The 24,041-nt window shown below is 41.9% G+C and overlaps 1 protein-coding gene across 1 annotated transcript in view; it reads right to left on the bottom strand.

Moving 5' to 3' along the window:
* LOC124556202 overlaps positions 1-24,041 on the bottom strand; it is a 352,070-nt gene that overhangs the window by 95,732 nt on the left and 232,297 nt on the right. Inside the window, exons 9-11 of the mRNA XM_047130193.1 lie at positions 22,289-22,382; positions 22,090-22,206; positions 13,429-13,594 (exon numbers count right to left, since the gene is read on the bottom strand). Of these exons, the coding sequence (XP_046986149.1) occupies positions 13,429-13,594; positions 22,090-22,206; positions 22,289-22,382 (377 nt within the window). The remainder of the gene's footprint in view (positions 1-13,428; positions 13,595-22,089; positions 22,207-22,288; positions 22,383-24,041) is intronic.

A 24,041-nucleotide genomic window follows, 5' to 3' on the forward strand; every position in this document is an offset into this window, starting at 1 on the left:
AGACTGACGACTAAATAAAAAAATTCCAACACTAATTCTAAAACATTGTTCAGTTATAAAATCATTTAGTATCTTGTAAAAATAATGTAATTTTCAATGTACATAAATACTGAAAAATTATAAGTTGAGGGCAGGGTATAGGCATCAGTTAGTATCATTTGCTATTTAATCACCAGCAGTATTGAGGTGCACCAAGTTGTCAGTCAGTCGCGGGTCAGTCTGCAGTCAGTCTTCTGCTGTATGTAGGTGAAAGTCTGTAATCCAATAATGAATGAAATAAAAATTATGATATAGTGGTTTTAGTGGTTAAATTTGGAAAGGAAAACCCATTAAATTATGAATACCCGCTGCACTTAGAAACCTGAGCAGAGAAAGTGAAGAAGTAATGAAATTCAATGATGAATACATCAAATTGAAACAAGGAAACTAACACAAATAAAACTCTTATTTAGATTTCTAATTTGCTGCTACCATACACAGCTTGACCAACGAAGCGCAGCACCCAGAAATTTTAATTATTTTCCACTTTTTCCAGCAATTGGAGACAATGTATTGCTTATTTTTGTATTTGCCACTTATCATTCTGCCAAAAACACATTTTATGTGAAAAAAGATTGGATGTCTACTATCATGTTAGAGAAAAAGTGCCTATACAATACATTTAAAGAACACTGTATTATTCTTCATTTGCTTAAGGGATAATCATTATATACCTCTTCTAATTACATAGCCTAATAAAAAACATGAAGCACCCAGAACTGGAGGAGGAAACAAAATAAAGCTCCATGGGTTCCCTCTTACCAATATGACAGTGAACCCCCTCTGGCCTGGATGCATGCTCTGATTCAGTCGGGAAGGGTGTAATGAAACCATTGTATCATTCCTGATGCAAGCTGGCTCACAACAGTTGTAACTCGTCCTCGATATCCTGGAGACTGGCATTGGGATGGAGTTGATGTCCAAGGTGGTACCATAAATGTTCTATTGGGGACAGATCTGGGTATACTGCTGGCCATGGAAATACCTCAACATCATGCAAGTTTGTAGATGTATGTGCTATGAGTGGACAACCATAGTCCTGTTGACAAATGGCATTCCAATACAATCGCATTAGAGGTAACACATGAGGATGGAGGATGTCCATGACATACTGTTGTGCCATCAAAATTCCCTTAATCACCACCAGCCACGACAAAGCCATACTCAATCATGCCCCATATCATGAAACCTGAAGTAAAACCTCAGTGCCACTTCAGAACACTGGAAGAAAGGGGCATCTCTGCAAGTGGTCATCACACAGGCCAACAATGGTCATCCTAGTTAGTGCAAAACTGCGATACATCGCTAAACACAATGCGATGCCATTCATCAGCAGTCAATGCTTTACAGTCACAGCATTACTCCAAATGCAGCTGTTAATGACAGCCTACATATGGGACAGCAATTCCCTTGCCTGGTTGCTGCTAGTCTCCAACTAATAATACAGTATGACACGGAATGTTGCGGGGAGCCCATTACTTTTCTTGTATGGCAGACACAGATGTGAAGGAGTTATGATGAGGATGGTGCACAATATAGTGATCCTCCCTAATGGTGGTCCCGATGTAGTCAACCAGAACCTTGACAAGTATGCCTACCTTCACGTCCTCACGCAGTGCAATGTCAGCCCACTCTCTCATCCAAATGCCCCATAAATCTGCGTACTACCCAATTCCACCAGCCAGCCAAATGGAGAACCTCTTTCAAACTCTGTCACCAGGTCTAGTAACAATCCTGAACATGAACAACACTAATGCACTATGGTGACTGTCTTACTTGTCACAGAGAAGTTCAACTCTATACATTTAAATACCCACCATTGATGTGTATGTGTACGAAATTACACTGACATCCAATCATGTTTTCTGAGTGTTTCACTTTCATTGTCAGGCAGCGTAGTTCCCACTTTCTTGCAATAATGGACAATGGATTGCAATAATGGACAATGTATCATAGAATATGTGAAATTATGCATTCTAGTAACTTCTTATGTTGAGCTAAATTATATTAATTTGATATAGTGGTTAAGAAGTCGAAAGTTACAAGTAGACAAGCAGTTTTTTTTTTTTTAAAGAGAAAGCAGAGAGGCACAGCAAATGAGAAATTTGACTACACGAATATATCTTACCAGTTTCAATAATGGAAGATAAAAAAAAGATCAAAAAACAACCCAGATGTAGCCATCCGCATATACTGTCACATTGCTGCTCTGTTCACTTAAAATGTCATAAAATTTTTAAATATTCCTTGAAATAAATCCTTTTTGCACTCCAATACACGTGCAGAATACTAATTGACAGATGATATAGATTTGCCCCATATCAAGTGCAATTAGGCCATACTTTGCAAAGCTTCAAATGGTCTTACCACTGATGAGTGTCTGAAATCATTTGCATGGTAGGACAAGCAATGGTATATGATGGATATACCGGGTGATCAATAAGTCAGTATAAATTTGAAAACTGAATACATCGCGGACTAAAGTAGATAGAGAGGTACAAATTGACACACATGCTTGGAATGACATGGGGTTTTATTAGAAAAACATTCCAAGTGGGAAAAATATATCTAAAAACAAAGATGATGTGACTTACCAAACGAAAGCGCTGGCATGTTGATAGACACGCAAATATACAGACAAAATTCCAGCTTTCACACCAACGGTTGCTTCATCAGGAAAGAGGGAAGGAGAGGGAAAGACAAAAGGATGTGGGTTTTAAGGGAGAGGGTAAGGAGTCATTCCAATCCTGGGAGCGGAAAGGCTTACCTTAGGGGGAAAAAGGACAGGTATACACTCGCACACACACACACACACACACACACACACACACGCACACACACACACACACACACACACACACACACACACACACACACACACACACATATCCATCCGCACATACACAGACACAAGCAGACATGTGTGTATGTTTGTGTTTGTTTGTGTGTCTATCAACATGCCAGCGCCTTCATTTGGTAAGTCACATCATACAAAAGTTCAAAAAATGTCCGACAGATGGCGCTTCATCTGATCAGAAAACAATAATTAGCATAACAAAGTAAGACAAAGCAAAGATGATGTTCTTTACAGGAAATGCTCAATATGTCCACCATCATTCCTCAATAATAGCTGTAGTCGAGGAATAATGTTGTGAACAGCACTGTAAAGCATGTCCGGAGTTATGGTGAGGCATTGGTGTTGGATGTTGTCTTTCAGCGTCCCTAGAGATGTCGGTTGATCATGATACACTTGTGACTTCAGATAACCCCAAAGCCAATAATCGCACGGACTGAGGTCTGTGGACCTGGGAGGCCAAGCATGACAAAAGTGGCGGCTGAGCACACGATCATCACCAAACGACGCACACAAGAGATCTTCACGCGTCTAGCAATATGGGTTGGAGCGCCATCCTGCATAAACATTGTATGTTCCAGGTGTTTATCAGCTAGGCTAGGGATGATGTGATTCTGTAACATATCGGCGTACTTCTCAGCCGTCACAGTAGCAGTTACAAAACCAGCATCATGCATTTCCTCGAAGAAAAAAGGCCTGATAACGGTAGATGTGGTAAATCCAACCCATACTGTGACTTTCTCATCATGCAATGGGGTTTCCACGACAGTTCTAGGATTTTTGGTAGCCCAAATTCTGCAGTTGTGGGTGTTGACAGACCCTCGGAGCGTGAAATGAGCTTCGTCGGTCCACAACACGTTACTCAACCAATCGTCATCTTCCGCCATCTTTTGAAATGCTCACACCGCAAATGCCCTCCGCTTCACTAAATCGCCAGGTAACAGTTCATGATGCAGATGGATTTTGTACAGATAGCATCGGAGGGTACGCCTAAGTGCCAACCAAACAGTAGTGTATGGAATGCCGGTGCAACGTGCGACTTCACGAGCGCTGACTTCCCCGTGCATAGACAAACCCGCTACAGTTCCATTTCTTCCTGAACTGTCTCAGCAGCATTATGCCTTGTGCTCGGTCGGCCACTGCTGGGTCTATCGTGGCTTTGAACTTCCAAATCATTCTCGCCACAGCTGCATTTGTCAATGGACCTTTACCTGTTTGAATCCCTTTCCTATGGCAATAGGATCGTAACGCTGAACTAGCACATTCCCCATCCTGATAATACAGCTTCACTAAAAGTGCCTTTTCAGGTAACGTCACCATGCTGTGACTGCTGGCGCATCTGATTCTCTCTCTCATTACAGCTCCTTTTATACATGATTGTCATGCACAACCACTGACGTTTTGCTGTCCAGCGCCATCTGTCGGACATTTGGTGAACTTTGTGGTTTTTTTTTTGTTCTAATATAAAACCCCATGTCATTCCAAGCATGTGTGTAAATTTTTACCTCTCTATCTACATTATTCCGTGGTTTATTAAGTTTTCAAATTTATAGTAACTTTTTGATCACCCGGTATAATGACAGTGATAGTGGAATAGAAAAGAAACTCCATGTCTAGCACCATGACGAGCTGCCACCACAAGGGAAGTGGTGACTTCTTATCATCAGCACAGAAGCTAAATACTGGGCTGGTTCTATAGCCACCTGTGAGCAGCCTCAGTTACTGATATGGATATTTCAAATTGTTTTCAGATATTCAGATCCTTCTGATCCATACACCCTCCACATGTAATCCAGGGAGAACCACTCAAATGCTTTAAAATAGTGATGCAGATACACACACTGCCAGCTCCCTGTGGCTTATCACAAAGCCACTTCAAGGTTTTTGTCAATGCACTTAAATGCATGCAGAGTTTATGGTAGTGCAGTCAATGCACCTCATTACAATCTGAAGTCCCTGAGCCGATCACTGTTCGGTACCACCCATGAGCTTCAAGACTTGAAGACAATCACTTCCACCATTCAGGCTGAATACACATGACTTTGCCCCTACAAGGCACCATCTCAATGCACAATGCTGCATTTTGGCAGGTGGACTAGGCTGTGGTGGAGGTTTCACCGCACGTGATGCACAGTTGCCACAGCCAGTGGCGAGTGGCACGTGCTGAAGGCGAATTTGAAGGGCTGACAGAACAGAGGAAGGGGAAACTATTGGGTGTTGTGTAGGGACAGTATGCGACCAGAGACTGTGGTCAGGATGATTAAGGAAATGAAGATTCTGTTGCAATGATAATTCCCATCTACAGAAGCTGATGGTGGAGGGAAGGATTCAGATGGCTTGGATTGTGAAGCAACCATTGAAATTAAGCTTGTTGTGGTCAACTGCGTGTTGTGCCACTGGGTAGCCAACTTTGTTCTTGGTGACAGTTTGGCAGTGGCCATTCATCCTGGTGGCCAGCTGGTTGGTAGTCATACCAAAATAAAAAGCTGTTCAGTGTTTGCAGCAGAGTTGGCATACGACATGGTTGCTGTCAAAGGTGGCCCAGCCTCTGATGGAGTAGGATAAGTCTATGACACAAATGGAGTAGGAAGTGCTGGGTGGATGGATTTGGCAGGTCTTGCACCTTAGTCTTTCACAGGTATATGATTCCTGTGGCAAAGGGGCTGGGAGTGGGAGCAGCATAAAGATGGGCTGGTGGGCAATGGAACACCACCTTAGTACAGGTGGGAAGGATCTTGGGTAGGATGCCCCTCATTTCAGGGAATGATGAGAGGTAATCAAAGCCCTGACATAGGATATGTTTCAGTTGTTCCAGGCCATGGTGATACTGGGTGACGACAGCAATGCTCCTTTGTAGCTAATTCTTGGGGATGATGGGAGGATTGGGGATTTGTGAGGATACAGCACAAGAAGTCTGTTTGTCGATTAGGTTCAGGGGGTAGTGCCTGTCTGTGAAGAGCTTCATGAGATTTTCAGCATACCGGGGAGAGAATGTCCTGTCACTGCAGATATGCCATCCCAAGGTGGCCAGTTTGTATGGGAAGGATTTTTTGGTGTGGAAGGGATGACAGCTGACAAAATTTGAGTACTGTTGGTGGTTTTAACCTAGCCCACAAACAGATTACCTGCACCATGTCCTCACACACACCCCAATCATCCCACCACCCCAAAGAATAAGCTGCAAAGGAGCATCCTAGTCATCAACCTGTAGTACACTGGACTGGAACAACTGAAACATATCTACGGGCTTTATCTCTCATCGTGCCCTGAAATGATGAACATCCTACCCAAGATATTTCCCACCCCTCCTAAAGTGGTGTTCTGTTGCCCACCCAACCTATATAACATCCTAGTCCATCCTTACACCACTTCCACTCCCAAAACATTGCCATGGGAATCATATTCCATGGAAGACCAAGATGCAAGACCTGCCCAGTCCACCCACCTAGCACTTCTTACTCCAGTCCTGTCACATGTTTATCCTACTGCATCAAAGGTTGGGCCACTTGTGAAAGCAACCACCTCATATTCCAACTCTGCTGCAAACACTGCACAGCTTTTCATGTCCATATGACTACCAACCAACTGCCCACCAGATTGAGGGGCCACTGCCAAACTGTTGCCAAGAACAAAGTTGATCACCCGCTGCTTCATAATCTAGGCTGTCTGGATCCTTCCCTCTACTATTAGCTTCTCTAAACTATGCAGATAGGAGTAATCTTCACAACACACACTCTGCTCCTGTAATCACTGTGGCCTCAATCTCTGGTAACCTACTGTCCATGCACCATCCATCCAACAGTTTCCTCTTCCTCCATCCAGTCACCTCCTCCAAAATGTGCTGCTTCCTACCGGGTCCAACAGTCATGCTTCACATGCCTAGCCTGTACATCTGCCACCCCTCCCTCCTCCATTCCTAACTGGAAAACCAGCTAGCTCCCACTGAGCAACTAGTCACCCACCCCCAACCCCACTATCTGCCTTCCACCTCTCTCTCTCTCTCTCTCTCTCTCTCTCTCTCTCTCTCTCTGTCTCTCTCTCTCTCTCTACCCACCCCACCTGACACAAAATCCAACTTGACCTAGTTCACCTGCCAGAATTTAGCATTGTGCATCCAGCCAGTGCCATGTAATGGTATAGATATGTGTATGTGTGCGTGTGTATGTGTGTACTTTCTGTATATATTTATACTGTATCGTGAACAAGGATTACTCTGAAAGCTATCATGTTTTCTGTCTTTTTGTATGTGCCTGTCAATGACTCAACACTTTTGCTTTTCAGTGAGTGGTCTCCTTTAATCCAAAAGTATTTATATGTTCAGTAAAGCAGATAAGGAAACAGTTGAGCATAAATGAAGGAGGAACCTGTAACATTCGTTCTGGGCATAAGTATGCAAAGGAACTGTTGCTGAAATTAAGAACAATAGTTGACATGTACCTAGTAGATCAGTTTGTGATGTGATGTGTGTGTGTGTGTGTGTGTGTGTGTGTGTGTGTGTGTGTGTGTGTGTGCGCGCGCAGAGGTACAGGGTGAACTGCACCTGGTATAAATTCTCTCTAAAGAAACTTTAAAGAAAAAGCAATACGTGTAAAACAAGCAAAGGTGTATAGATAGAGAGATGCTAAAAGAACCATGTTTGTCTGTCAAAAGGGCAATGCTTGAAGCAGCAATGACTACCATAGTAGAATCTTATCAAAAGAACCGTCACAAAACTCAAGGAAATTCTATTCATATTTAAAGGCTGTCAGTGGCACCAAAGCTAGTGTCCAGACACTTATTGATGACACAGGAACCGAAATGCTGAATTCAATTTTGAAGTGTTCCTTTACGAAGGAAAATTCACAAGTACCACCCCAGTTTAATCCTTGCACCACTGCAAAGATGAATGATGTAGATATTAGTGTCAGTGGCATTGAGAAACAACTGAAATCTCTTGATTGACTGTTTTTTTTTATTGGTCCAGTTTTATCAGAAAGCACAAATTGTACAAGTCAGAATGAGGATCCAGTTATATTTAATATCAGCAAAAAGAAGTCTCCTTTCCAAGTGGGACCATAGCATAGGCCCATGAGCTTGGACCGACACAACTTGGATCTGTGGAATGATCTGTGGTGTATCCTTTGGCCTCCACCCATGGTGCCGGGTTCTCCAACCCCAGTGGGGTCTCTGGTCTCGGGTGACTTGTGCAACTTGCATCAAATATTGTCCTACCACAGCTTTTTGCAGCAACTACCATGGACACTGATGTGCCACCTTCTCTGGTAGCAGATCCTCTGGACCATGCACTACCTTCGTTCTTCTTCACCAGGTGGTCGCTGCTGGGGAGGGGTTGTAGTGGTATCACTTAAGTTACTATGGAAAATTATTTGGTGCTACATTACTATTGTTCACTGTTGGGACACTACTGAGAGGGCACTGATCCTCAGGCATGCCCTCTGACTGATCGTGCCAGACTTTGGCATATACACCAGAACAGGTGCTAGCCTAAGCAGGTATGATGCGGACAGTGGAGTGCGCACCACAAGTGATATCGTATTGACTATGACCTTACCGAGTGAGGTGGCACAGTGGTTAGCACACTGGACTCACATCTGGGAGGACAACGGTTCAATCCCACATCCGGCCATCCTGATTTAGGTTTTCTGTGATTTCCCTAAACTGCTTCAGGCAAATGCCAAGATGGTTCCTTTGAAAAGGGCACGAGTGACTTCCTTCCCCATCCTTCCCTAAACCAATGACCTCGCTGTTTGGTCTCCTCCCACAAAACAACCCAACTTGACTATGATCTTATTCTGGTGGACTCTGTTCATAGTACACAGAACTGTGATCTGGCTTGGACTGGACTTGGGTTTGGAATATGGACTCACGATAGCTTGCACTGTTCCTAATAGCCCACTTGTACATTGGAGCCCCTTAGGTACCAAGTGGTGTAACTCACATTGTTCTTGTTTTGAGATATTTATGGTTTACTAAGATTGCTGCTGGAAATTTCTTGTAGACTGTAATTATTCTGGATTAAAGGAGACCACTCACTGAAATGCAGGAGTGTTGAGTTATTGATAGGCACACACGAAAGAAAGAAAACTTGCTAGCTTTCAGAGTTATCCTTTGACAAGCTAGAATGAAACAAACAAACACACACACACACACACACACACACACACACACACACACACACACACACGTCTATGCCCCTACGTGGCACTGGCTGGACTAACAGTGCCAGTGCTGTATTTCAGCAGGTGGACTGGTTGTGCTAGGGTAGTGTTGCATAGGGTGAGTTGATGGAATGAGAGGCAAGAGTCAGGGAGAGGGACTGGGGGTGGATGGCTAGCAGCTTGAAGGGAGGCAGCCAGTTTGCTGGCTAGGAATGCAGGCGTGAGGGGTGGCAGGTATACGGGCTAGATATGTTATGCACAATTGTAGGTGTCGATGGGGAGTGGCACACGCTAAAGGCAATGTGAAGATGTGGACTGAGACAGGGGAAACTGTTGTGTGGAGCGTTCAGGAGCAGTGGGTTACATGAGATTGAAGCCAGGATGATTACGAGAGTGGAGTTTGTTTTGTAAGGAAAACTCCCATCTGTATAGTTTAAGAGAAGTTGATGGTGGAGGGAAGCATCCAGATGGTATGGGCTGGGAAGCAGCCATTCAAACTGAGCATGTTGTGCTCAGCTGCATGTTTTGCCACTGGATGCTCAACTTTGTTATTGGAAACAGTTTGAAGGGGGCCATTCATCCTGGTGGACAGCTGACTGATAGTCATACTGACATAAAAAGCTGTGCAGTGTTTGCTGCAGAGATCATATATGACATTGCTGCTTCACAGGTGGCCTGGCCTCTGATGGGCTAGGAGAAGCCTTTGGCATGACTGGAGTAGAAGGTACTGGGTGGCTAGATTGGGCAGGTCTTGCTCCTTGCTCTGCCACAGGGATATGAGCCCTGTGGCAAAGGGATGAAAGTGGGAGTCCAATGTCAACCTGCTTATGGGCCATCTAGAGGAGACCCTCTTAGCTTCCAAAAACTCAGAACCCCTAGTCTGATTCATTAATGATATCTTCAAGATCTGGTCTCAGGGCTGAGACACTCGACCCACATTCCTTCACAAACTCAGCACCTTCTGTCCTATCTGCTTCACCTGGTCTTCCTCTACCCACTGCACCATGTTCCTGGCCACTGACTTCCACATTCTAATGGCTCCATCCATACCACTGTCCACATTAAACACACAAACCATCAACATTACCTGCATTCTGACAACTTCCATCCTTCCCATACCAAAACATTCCCCCACACAGCCTAGTCACCTGTGGACGATGTAGCTGCAGCGACAAGAACTCCCTTGCCCAGTATGCTGAAGGCCTGACAAAAGCCTTCACAGAGAGGCACCCCCCCCCCCAACCCCCCCACAAACACCTGATCCACAAACAGATTTCCCTCACTATATCCTCACAAACCCCCAATCCTCCTACCACCCCCAATAATCAGCTACAAAAGACCATCTACCACACCATGAAGTATCACCCTGGACTGGAACAACTTTGGCAGGGCTTTGATTATCTCTCTTCCTACCCCATCCATCAGTAGCTGGACCATCTCTGAAAACAGCCATATTGTATACCAACCCTGCAGTTTTTTATGTCAGTATTACTACCAACCAGCTGTCCACTAGGATAAATGGCCAACTCTATCACCCAGAACAAAGCTGAGTACCAAGTGGCACAACATGCTCAGTTTCAAAGGTTACTTCATAACTGGGTCATTTGGATCTTTTCCTCTTCCACCAGCTTCCCTAAACTACGCAGATGGGAGTTATCCTTACAACAAATCCTCCACTCCTATAATCATCCTGGTCTCAATCTCAGGTATCCCTGTGCCCTCTACCCAACAGTTTCCCCTTCCTCCACCCTATCACACCCTCCCAATTCATGACCCCATGTTGCCTTTAGTGTGTGCTTCTCCACACTGGCCTCTACAACTGCGCATTACATGCCTAGCCCATATACCAGCTACCCCTCCCTCCTGCAGTCATAGCTGGCAAACTGGCTACTCCCTATCAGCCACTAGCGACCCCTTCCTAGTCCATCTCACTCTACCCACCCCACCTGACACTATCGCTACCACAACCAGTCCCCCTGCCGAAATACAGCACTGCTACTCTTAGTCCAGCTGGCACCATGTAGAGGCATAGGTGTGTGTGTGTGTGTGTGTGTGTGTGTGTGTGTGTGTGTGTGTGTGTTTTACTCCAGCTCATCAAACGATTACTCCAAAAACTTAGCAAGTTTTATTTCTTTCGTGTGTGTCTATAGACAACTCAATGCTTCTACTTTTTGGTTCACTAACATTGTTATACAAAATTCAACAGTAGTTCTTATGTTACTTTTTATATATTAGCTGAATACTTTTTTTCTACCTCAAATTAACAATTTCAATAAATTTTATCCAGTTATAGACATGATATAAGGGCCTAAATGAAGTTACAGAACTTGTGATACAAACAGGTCAACGATTTTATTTACTATAAAAATATATATGACAGTCAACAACACTGTATTTACATAATCACAGTTATTCATCATCAGTACTGTCATTTTCAATCAGTGGCCCAATGTCCTCAGCATTGCCAGAAGAAAGAAGACTCTGAAAGCACTAGTGATGAGTGAGTGGAAAGAATGTCAAATGTTTTTCTAAGTCCTTCTTCTTCTCTTTCATAACAACCTATGGTCCTGTGTACTACTTTCCCTGAGGCATGTTAGTCAGAGAAACTGTGTGTCCTTTTTTAGACTCTGGCTTGAAGTCCAACATGTGAAATTCCATGTCCACTGACAGTGTTTCCTTGAAAAAGAGTGTGAATCAATCTCTCTTTTGGTACAGAGTCCAAAACATCTTTAGCCATGATACTAAATGTTTTTCAGTTTCAGTCTTCCTTTTGGTAATTGTCTTCAAAAAATTTTCCACAGATGAAAAGTAATTGCCTGTGATTACAATGACATGAAAGGAATTTTTTTTCCTTGGCTTGGCAATAATATCTTACCAATCAATTGGGGCAAAATATCTGCTGTCCCCTGCTGCAGTTTTCTGCGGAGGCTAAACCACCATCATTGTACATGACAACATGTTTTGCAGACAGTGCTTTTGTTTCAATGTGTTTGACCAAACAGACACAAATTCCTTAGGACCTTGAGATCCAGACACTTCATCCCAGGAGTATATGAATGACAGCTTGTGGCAACCCATTTAATTTTGATTTAAATAACAAGATAACAAAGGGATCCATTATCGTCCCAAATAACACTGTTCTACAAGAATTCTATTTATGAGATAAAAGTGCATAATTATATTGGAAAAATAAAATAAAATAAAAAGTCAGAAAACTTCTATGGAGGAACACGAGCTGCAAATTAGAAGGATGGAGTGAATCAAATGATTAATGCTGATTGAATTCTTGGCTGCATCATGTCTTTGAAAGTACATTTCCTGCACTCTCACACTGACTTCTTCCCAGAGAGCAACACAGACAAAGATTCCACTGAGACATATTCCACCATGAAAAAATGGTACAAAGGGAAGTAGATAACTACAGTGTTAGCTGATTATTGCTGGAGTATCATTTGAGACAAGAAAGACACTCCATACAAGGGAAAAAAACGAGACTTGTAATTTTTGGTGGCACATTTTATCATTTTCTCTATTTCTGTATACCTTTCTTTCAAATACATTCTAGAAAGCAAATGCTTTTGTGAATACAGCATCAGATTCCACCTTCCTAGGTTTCTCTTATATGGTATAGTTAGAGTACTTAACTGAAACATTTGATCTTATTATTTCTTGAATTGCAAAAAAGTAATTGTATGGTAATGTATTAGATAAAAATGGACGTTCTGGTTAAACTATGGCTGATGATGAAAAACTGAAAACAGATTTCAACTGACCTTTCAAATTGCTCTAAGAATCCCAATTTTTCTCTCCAGAAATAGATTTTTTTTGTTAAAGCCATGTAATATATTCCCTGATGCTATCTTTACCACTCGAACTCAGGGTGAATCACACTGAACACATTTCAAATAATTGAACAAGTACAGTCCTATTTTTGGAAAAGTACGAAGATCAAAGATTCACACTGAATTGAGAGAACTAAAAACAATAGCAGGTGCAGTGATGAAACTCCCAACTACAACACTTCAGCTGTCAACAGATACATATCTCCACTTACAGCAGAAAATTATGCTGCTAGCTGTGTGAGTTACAAATTAAACCATTTGCACTGTCAACAGAATGCCACTTGCTGAGCAAGATCACAATCCTACTGAAAATGTAAGAAAAGGTGAACTTACATTGCTTGAGATTTAAGGGACTCATGTATTTCTTGTTGTGTATAAAACTTCATTGTTTGTGTGAGTAGATCACCTTTTTACACAACATTGTATGTGAAACCTCTTCTAGACTATCTTGTCACCTTATACTGACAACAAAATGATAAAAGTCATAAATAACATGCAGATATAATTTACTGTCTTAGATCAGAATAACACTTACCATTTCTTCCCTGTCAAACAGATTATTGATGTAAAGCAAATTCCGCCACCAGTACTTCGGACAAATAACATCTGCTCTCTCTGTCATATGGAACAAAGTTTTCTGGCTGTGCCATTTCATATTAAGTATGGCAATTCCAATCACTGCCATATATGCTGGTGTCAACCTGCAGAATATTTTCAGATGAATTGGCAGGAACACACTTCATATTATTAATGCAAGATGATTGCATTTATTTTATGGCACAAACATTTAACGCAGTTAACACAAATTTGTTTAAAGCTGTTATGATTTAAAAAATATTGTAGAATGCTACACAAAGTTACTTCACAGTTCATATTGAACATAGATGCTCCCTGCATATTCATTACAATATTCTGACCATTGTTTGTTGATGAAAATTCTTAACTAAGTTTCCATAAAAATACCAGATATAATAGGACAGTGGTAGAGATGTTACATAAATAGCTTAAAACAAACTTTCTCACTCAGTCTGAGGCAAAACAATTATTAACAATCCTCCAAACATGAAAAAAAATCCCTTATATTCAGATGGACAATTAATTGGAACAGGATCAATATGCAGATACAGTACTCAATAACTAATTACTGCCTCGACAGCATTTTGAATTATTTCCTATTATGATGATTACAATTAATATACAAATGTATTTATAATGTTTCACGCTTCTTTGTTTCATGTACTAATTTTCGGATGAATACAGCTGAGGATGGTTAACTGTTCACACTCAACAAAGCAAGCTCAGGAACTTTTGACTTACATGTTCCTTCAGCTCATGTTTCAATCTAACTGTAATCAACCATAACTGATAAAACATTTCATATTCCTATTCTGCTGGAATAGTCACTATGAGTTTTATACATTTTGTTTTAAGAATATTTTTGCACATCATCATCACATTGACAGCTCTTGCAAACACAGTACATATTTCAGAGGAGAACACAGTCTTCTGCAAACAATGAATACATAATATGTGTAGTTTATTCCACATGCAATGTATTTACAATATGTAACATTACCGGTGTTATTACTTTTATTAGTTGTAAGATTAAAAATATAGTAACAGACCAAAAAATGTATTTACTGTGTGGATGACACCAATTTAATGAATAAATACAGGCATTTTTTGACTAAGAAAGATTACTGTAATCCATCAAACCATTATGCGTTATGGGATTAGGAGAGGATTTGATGAATTTTATTATTTCATTGGGGATTATGTGTATCTCTGCAGTTATCACTGTCTACTATATCTCTTGTGTTCTGAGTTCTTTAATCACAGAGAGAAAAAATACATGTAATTATCTGATGGAAATTTCAGATAATTGTAGTCTGTGTTATAGACAAACTATCACTCACTCATATCATATCCCCTTGATCGTAATGTTGCCACAGATTTAGACATTTATTGATTCTGTCTGTATTTATTTTGTCTGGCACAAAATTTACTCTATAGGCTCGACAAGCAATCATCTCTTTATTTATACAGTTTTACAGTGACAGTTTCTAGATGTCTAGAGATATGCAGGATATTCCCTCTAGCATCCTGTTAACTGCTTTGAATATAAATGGTTATGTTCATAGCTCTACTTTGTACTGTAAGAATTCAAATGAGTGAAAGATTTAGAGCTTCTAACGTAAGATTGTTGTCAGTATTAATTGCCTTGATTCTTCGGTCTAAGTTACTCTTACAGTAATGGGAGCTAATACAGTAGCATTCTAGATTCATACACTGATCAGCCAGAACATTAAGACCACCTACCTAATAGCTGGTATGTCCACCTCTTTGGATAACAGCAGTGATGCATCATAGCATGGAAGTAATGAGGCCTTGGTAGGTCACTGGAGGGAGCTAGCACCACATCTGCACACACACAAGTCACACCACATTCAATCACACCCCAGATGTGTTTGAGTTGGTGAGCTGGGAGTCCAACATACCAACTGCAACTCGCCACTGTGTTCCTCGAACCACTCCATCACGCTCCTGGCCTTGTGACATGGCACATTATCTCGTTGAAAAATGCCACTGCAACCGGGAAACATGATCATCATGAAGGGGTGAATGGCATCTGCAACAAGTGTACGATACTCCTTGGACATCATGGTGCCTTGCACAAGCTCCACTGGACCCATGGATGCCCTCTGAATGTTTCTCAGAGCATAATGGAGCCACCGCCAGCTTGTCTCCGCCCCGCAGTACAGGTGTCACAGAGCTATTCCCCTGGAAGACGACAGATTTGTGCTCTCCCATCAGCATGATGAAGAAGGCACCGGGATTCATCAGACCATGCAACACACTGCCACTGCAACAATGTTCATGCTGATGGTCACGTACCCATTTCAGTCATAGTTGCCAATGTCATGGTGTTAACATTGGCACATACATAGGTTGTCAGCTGTGCAGGCCCACTGTTAGGAGTATTCAGTGCATTGAGTGTTCAGACGCACTTGTACTCTGCCCACCATTAAAGTCTGATGTTAGTTCCACCACAATTAGTCATCTATCCTGTTTTACCAGTCTGCGCCTACAACGTCTGATATCTGTAATGAGGGGTTTTGATGTCTTGATGTGGTTTCACCTTGGTTTTGTTATGTGTTGAAGACATTCACCACAGCACTCCTCGAACATCCAACAAGTCATGCAGTTTCCAAAATGCTCGTGCCAGGCATTCAGGCCGTCACAATCTGCCCTCAGTCAAACTCAGATAGATCGTGCAACTTCCCCATTCTACACACTGAAGCATGATCACTGATACTAGATGCACTGTGTGTGTGTGTGTGTGTGTGTGTGTGTGTGTGTGTGTGTGTGTGTGTGTGTGTGTCTGACTACCACTCATTCCTTGCCAGGTGACACTGCTGTCGCCCAGATGGTTTTATATCAATAGTAGGTTGGTGGTCATAATGTTCTGGCTGATCAATGTACATTCAATTTATATTTCCTAGACACTGTTTAAGTGTAATCTGACAGAGCTCTGATTATAAGGATCAGTAGATATTTCATGTAACTTCATTGCTTCCTGTAGAGAAAGTGGCATTTTATTTTCAATATAATTAACTTCTTACATGTTGATTACTGATACATATTTTAAAGCTGAAATGATTGTATAAGAATTCTTGATAGATATTTCATGTTTTAATTTGGTCTTCATTTATATATTTTAAAGTTAGAATGATCATATGAATGTTGTTGGTAGACACGGTACATCTTTGTCATAATATTGTAATTAATCAAATACACTGAAGCGCCAAAGAAACTAGTATAGGCATGTGTATTCAAATACAGAGATGTAAACAGGCAGAATACAGTGCTGCAGTTGGCAATGCCTAAATAAGACAACAAGTGTCTGGTGCAGTTAGGTTATCAAGATTTAAGTGAGTTTGACCATGGTTTTATAGTCAGTGCAGAAGCAATGGGACACAGCATCTCCGAGGTAGCGACAAAGTGGGGATTTTCCCGTACGACTATTTCATGAGTGTAGCGTAAATATCAGGAATCTGGTAAAACATCAAATCTCCGACATCGCTGTGGCTGGAAAAAGATCTGCAGCCGGAAAAAGATAGTGCAAGAACGGTACCAACAATGACTGGAGAGAATTGTTCAACATGATAGAAGTCCAACCCTTCCGCAAATTGCTGCAAATTTCAATGCTGGGCCATCAACAAGTGTCAGTGTGTAAACCATTCAACAAAACATCATTGATATTGGCTTTCAGAGTTGAAGGCCCACTTGTGTACCCTTGATGACTGTATGACACACAAAGCTTTACGCCTTGCCTGGGCCTGTCAACACTGAAATTGGACTGTTGATGACTAGAAACATGTTGCCTGGTCAGACGAGTCTCATTTCAAATTGTCTTGAGTGGATGGATGTGTATGGGTATGGAGACAATCTCACGAATCCACAGACCCTGCATATCAGCAGGGAACTGTTCAAGCTGGTGGAGACTCTGTAATGGTGTGGGGCATGTGCAGTTTGAGTAATGTGGGACCCCTGATAAATCTAGATACTACTCTGACAGGTGACACATACATAAGCATCGTGTCTGATCACCTGCATCCATTCATGTCCACTGTGCATTCCGACAGACTTGGGCAATTCCAGCAGGACAATGCAACACCCCACATGTCCAGAATTTCTACAGAGTTGCTCCAGGAACACTCCTCTGAGTTTAAACACTTCCACTGGCTACCAAACTCCCCAGACATGAACATTATTGAGCATGTAAGGGATGCCTTGCAACATGCTGTTCAGAAGAGATCTCCACCCCTTCATACCCAAACAGATTTATGGTGTCAATTCCCTCCAGCACTACTACTTCAGACATTAGTCGAGTCCATGCCAAGTTGTGTTGTGGCACTTCTGCGTACTCGTGGGGCACCTACACAATATTAGGCGGGCATACCAGTTTCTTTGGCTCTTCAGTGTAATAACAGAACTAATTTGTCAGTTAAATATTTAGTCTAAACAGTCATAACAAAAATGTGGGAAATTAGAGGGAAAGGATGAATGCTGTATAGGTAGAACGCATTATTATTATTATTGATGACTTATGCAACTGGCTCTATTGCTGCTGCATCACTCAGAGCTATAATCAAGTTTGCGAGTTCTATAACCATGCTTCCATGCCAGTTTTATCGTTTGTTTCAAAAGGTGGCTTCATTTGAGAAAATTTTAAAATTACAAGGATATCCAATTACTGGCAAGTACACTCCTGGAAATTGAAATAAGAACACCGTGAATTCATTGTCCCAGGAAGGGGAAACTTTATTGACACATTCCTGGGGTCAGATACATCACATGATCACACTGACAGAGCCACAGGCACATAGACACAGGCAACAGAGCATGCACAATGTCGGCACTAGTACAGTGTATATCCACCTTTCGCAGCAATGCAGGCTGCTATTCTCCCATGGAGTCGATCGTAGAGATGCTGGATGTAGTCCTGTGGAACGGCTTGCCATGCCATTTCCACCTGGCGCCTCAGTTGGACCAGCGTTCGTGCTGAACGTGCAGACCGCGTGAGACGACGCTTCATCCAGTCCCAAACATGCTCAATGGGGGACAGATCCGGAGATCTTGCTGGCCAGGGTAGTTGACTTACACCTTCTAGAGCACGTTGGGTGGCACGGGATACATGTGGACGTGCATTGTCCTGTTGGAACAGCAAGTTCCCTTGCCGGTCTAGGAATGGTAGAACGATGGGTTCGATGATGGTTTGGATGTACCGTGCACTATTCAGTGTCCCCTCGACGATCACCAGTGGTGTACGGCCAGTGTAGGAGATCGCTCCCCACACCATGATGCCGGGTGTTGGCCCTGTGTGCCTCGGTCGTAAGCAGTCCTGATTGTGGCGCTCACCTGCACGGCGCCAAACACGCATACAACCATCATTGGCACCAAGGCAGAAGCGACTCTCATCGCTGAAGACGACACGTCTCCATTCGTCCCTCCATTCACGCCTGTCGCGACACCACTGGAGGCGGGCTGCACGATGTTGGGGCGTGAACGGAAGACGGCCTAACGGTGTGCGGGACCGTAGCCCAGCTTCATGGAGACGGTTGCGAATGGTCCTCGCCGATACCCCAGGAGCAACAGTGTCCCTAATTTGCTGGGAAGTGGCGGTGCGGTCCCCTACGGCACTGCGTAGGATCCTACGGTCTTGGCGTGCATCCGTGCGTCGCTGCGGTCCGGTCCCAGGTCGACGGGCACATGCACCTTCCGCCGACCACTGGCGACAACATCGATGTACTGTGGAGACCTCACGCCCCACGTGTTGAGCAATTCGGCGGTACGTCCACCCGGCCTCCCGCATGCCCACTATACGCCCTCGCTCAAAGTCCGTCAACTGCACATACGGTTCACGTCCACGCTGTCGCGGCATGCTACCAGTGTTAAAGACTGCGATGGAGCTCCGTATGCCACGGCAAACTGGCTGACACTGACGGCGGCGGTGCACAAATGCTGCGCAGCTAGCGCCATTCGACGGCCAACACCGCGGTTCCTGGTGTGTCCGCTGTGCCGTGCGTGTGATCATTGCTTGTACAGCCCTCTCGCAGTGTCCGGAGCAAGTATGGTGGGTCTGACACACCGGTGTCAATGTGTTCTTTTTTCCATTTCCAGGAGTGTATTTACATTCAGTATTGCTTATAGACACATTTTTCACTTTTAAATTTGTCTATCAACAGTACTGGAATTTTGCCTCCTGGAGGTAAGTAGCGGGCAGCCTTTGTATCTCCTGGTAGCAACTATCAGTGCAAAACTATTAACCTGTAAAATTACATGTCACTGTTCCACTCTCACCAGCAACTGGTTAAGTTTTTATAATTATATGTTCATTAGATTGCATCACTTAAAACTGATCAAACTGTTGTAAGGGTGACATAATTTTCTGTCATGAGTGATGCCTTCTCATTAATGTTTGTGATATCACATCAGATTTGTAATTGTGATTGCAATCTAAAGTGTTGCCAGCACACACTATTACTTTCTCTGGAGAGTCTAGACTGCATGTAACATGGACAAATCCAGAGTCTGACTTACAGATATTTGTAACTTGACAATCATTGCTCAGGGAGTGCTGTAGAAAGCCATGGTCGCTTATGTGTATCACGACTTTGGACTTCAGGTGCATTCGGAGAATATTTTCAGTAAACTACGAAGATATAATACAGTTAAGGACCTTCCATCGCCTTTTAGATATGCATCCAGGAAAAAATTATTTCTTCTTATAATATTTTGGCTGATACCAATACGGCCATCTTCAGGGTGGGCTGATGACTTTAATTAAAACCATTTGTGCCTTGCAGTTTTAATTCATTACCAACTCACCTTGAAGATGTCTGTTTGGTTATCAGTCAAAATACTACTGGGAAAACTTCAACAAATAACCCATGATCTGAAAATTCCTGGCATATTAAAACTGTGTTGTGCTGGTCCGAGACTCAAACTTGGGAACTTGGCCTTTCACAGTATTTGTCTGGGTGATAATTGGGTTAAGTCTCACTGTGGAAATAAGAAAGGTATAAGATCACTATTTTGATACTGACTTTTCTTTTGCCAAATTATGTTAAGTAGTAGTTGACTGAAAGATTAATGGAGACAATACAGAAAAAAAAATTGTGTTCCAAGGTCACGCTGCACTTATAATGTGTTGTAAACTTTGAATATACAGGGGTTGGACAAAAATATGTAAACACTCTGAAAAATGCAGGCTTAAACGTAAATACAGATGATAGTGAAGCCTGTAGGTTGCACTACTGAATTTGACCATGTGTGATATCCTCAATACATTGCAAATGTCAGTCATGGTCAGAACAGTGTTCCGTGTAATTGTGAGTGCATTATGTTGGAGCTCAGAGCATTCAGATGTGGGCAAATTTTTTGTGCTCGTATGGTGGGTGCTTCCATAACCAAGGTAGCCGAAGTGTCTAGTGTTCCCAGAGGAGCCATATCAAAGCTTTACACTGCATACTGGGGAAGTAGACAAACATCATCTGCTAAGTCACAATGTGAATGAAAGTGTGTGTTGAGAGATTGTGAGGGACAGTCATTGAAGAAGATTGTGATGAAAATTAAGAGGACAAAAGTTGCAAAAGTCACCGCAGAACTGTCTGTTGCACTTATGAACCCTGTCAGCATCAAACAACATGTGGGAGCTCCAGAAGTAGGGAACTGTAAGGTGAGCTGGAACTAAAAAACCAATCATCAGTGTTGCAAATGCCCATGACAGGAAAATACGATGCTGACACCATAAAAATGGGCTATGGAGCCATAGAAGTCATTTGATTGGATGAGTTTTGTTTCACACTGTTTCAAACTTCCAGCTGAGTTTACATCACAAGAGTAAACATGATGGGGTTTTGGTGTTGATTTGGACAGCCATATCATGTTGTTCCATGGACCCCACAGTTGCTATGCAAGGTTGTATTATTGCCAAGGATTATGGGACCATTTTGGCTGATCAGGTACATCCCATAGTACAGTGCTTGCCCCCAATGGTGATGCCATATTCCAAGACAACAGGGACTCTGTCCACACAGCTTGCATCACCCAGGACTGGTTTTCATGAGCATGAAGATGAACTGTTGCATCCCTCCTGGCCATTGGTCACCAGATCTCAATATTGTTGAATCTTTGTGGTCTACTTTGTAGAAAAGAAGCATCATCGCTATCCAGCTCATCATCATTACCTGAAATTGCCATTATTTTGCAGGAAGAATGGTATATGAATCCTTTCAAAATCACCCTGGAGCCGTGTTTATCCATTGCGAGACAACTGGAAGGAATTTTGAATGCCAACGGTTTTCCTACACTACATTGGGCATGGGAATGTGTTGTGTTTTTGGTGTTGCCATATTTTTGTCCACCCTTGTAGATTTCAATGACAAAACCTTACATCCTCAGCACTGAACCATCATCACATTTTATCTTGCTACGAAATAAGATCCAAAACACTGAAATTCAACTAAGTTGCACTTTAAATACACATATTTACAAACATAATGAAGGACCGCTACCTCCCAAGATTTAGAAAAGAAAAGGGTTAAATTTTGTTGGCAAACATATCTCCTTTTCTTTTGAAAATAACTGATAATATTTTATGACATTATTCAACAGGGCATATGCTCCTTACCTAATAATTCTTCGTAGAACCATGGTGATAAACTCCACAATTTTGCTTCCACACGTCTCTTGGAAGGGTTTCTTTCCTTGTTTCCCTTGATAATACAGATATGAAACTAGGAACCCACTGTTAAGAGAATATATGTTAGAATTTTATGTTGTAATAGAAGTAAAAGATAGCAATTGGAAAAAGTACTTTAATACTCTACCTGAGGAAAAAAAATGTGTCTACTGAAAGAGTAGAATTACTGACCACCTGCACCATGAAACCTTCTGACAAGTAAAAAGCTTGTGGTTTATTATCTGCAAACATAAAAGAAAACATATATGAAAAATAAAGGAATTGTCATCTATTACATCATGCATGAAACTGGCCCTGACTGGAGGAAGAGTGTCCATTGCAGCTGAAAAAAATATTATGTCTAACAAGGTCGACACTGAGAAGGACTAGGTGATGTTTTTACCAATCACCGGATTATGTTGCAACAGTTGTATTATCATTGAAAGGAAGTCTATTCTCAGTAGTAGGGGAGTACCCTGATCATGCAATACTAGTTTCAGATGACTTTAATGTACTGAGGGTAGAGTGGACATCTATAGATTTGTTATGGGTGGTAAAGGCAGTCTTGCAAGGAAGTTCTGAATGCTTTCATCAAAAACTGTCTTGAATGACTAATGCAAAAACCTACATGTAATGGAAATATTTTAAATCTTGTAGCTACAGACAAGCCTAACCTTATTGACAGTGTCAGTAGAGAGACAGGTATTAGCAATCATGTCAACAGAGCCATGATGGTTAGTTAACTTACTAAATCCTTCAAGAAGGCTAGAAGAGTTTTTATGCTGTAAGAAGCAAATTAACATTTGTTAGCATCCAATATGATGGATGTATGCTAATTATGGATGAAGTTTAAACTGATTGTTAATCATACTCTGGAGAAGTACGTGCCAAGTAAGTGAATCCAGGATGGAAAAGACCTGCTGTGGTGTAACAAAATTTTCAAAATACTGTGAAAACAGAGACTGTTGTACTTTTGGCTCAAAACAGAACACACAAGTACTGACAGCTAAAAGTTAGCAGAAATTCATGTGTCTATAAAAATACTAATGCATGAAGTATACAACTTCCAACATTATATATATTAGTGAAAGATCTTGCCAACAATCCTAGAAAATTACAGTCCTGCATAAAACCACAAAATGGGTCAAAGGATCCTATTCAGTAATTGTAAACCAGTGTGATGTGGCAATAGAAGACTACAAAAGGAAATTTGAAGTTTCATTTTTCAAAAAGAAGAAAAAAATTAAAAAAATTGTGCAGGAGGATTGTACAGACATACCATCATTTGACCACTGCACAAACTCCCGTATGGAGGCACAGAAATAGACATCCCTGACACTGAAATGTTGGAAAGGTGACTCCCCTTCATAAGAAGGGTAAAAGAACAGGCCCATAAAATTACAGGTCAATAGACTTAACAATGGTTTGTTCCAGAATTATTGAGCATATTCTATATTTAATGTAATGAATTTACTTACAGAGAAGAGCTTCTATCTATAAATCACCTTGGATTCAAAAAACTTCGCTAATGTGAAGAACTTAGCTTGCCCTTTTCTTGAACAATATCCTGTGAGCCACGAATGAAGGCCAACACACAAGGTTCAGTATTCCTATGTTTGCAGAGAGTGTCCTACACAGTGCCACACTGCAGATTGTTAACAGAAGTCTGAACATATGGAATAAGTTCTCCTATATTTGAGTGGCTCAAAGACTTTCAAGTAACAGAACATAGTATACTGTCCTGCATGGCTAGTGTTCATTTGAGACTAAGGTATCATCTGGAGTGCCCCAGGGAATTATAATAGGACCACTCTTGTCCTTTGTATACATAAGCAATCTGATAGGTAGCATGAGCAGCAGTCTGCGACTGTTTGATGATGATGCTGTAGTCTACAGGACAG

The sequence above is a fragment of the Schistocerca americana genome, chromosome X (assembly GCF_021461395.2).
Source record: "Schistocerca americana isolate TAMUIC-IGC-003095 chromosome X, iqSchAmer2.1, whole genome shotgun sequence".
Classification (NCBI taxonomy): Eukaryota; Metazoa; Arthropoda; class Insecta; order Orthoptera; family Acrididae; genus Schistocerca; species Schistocerca americana.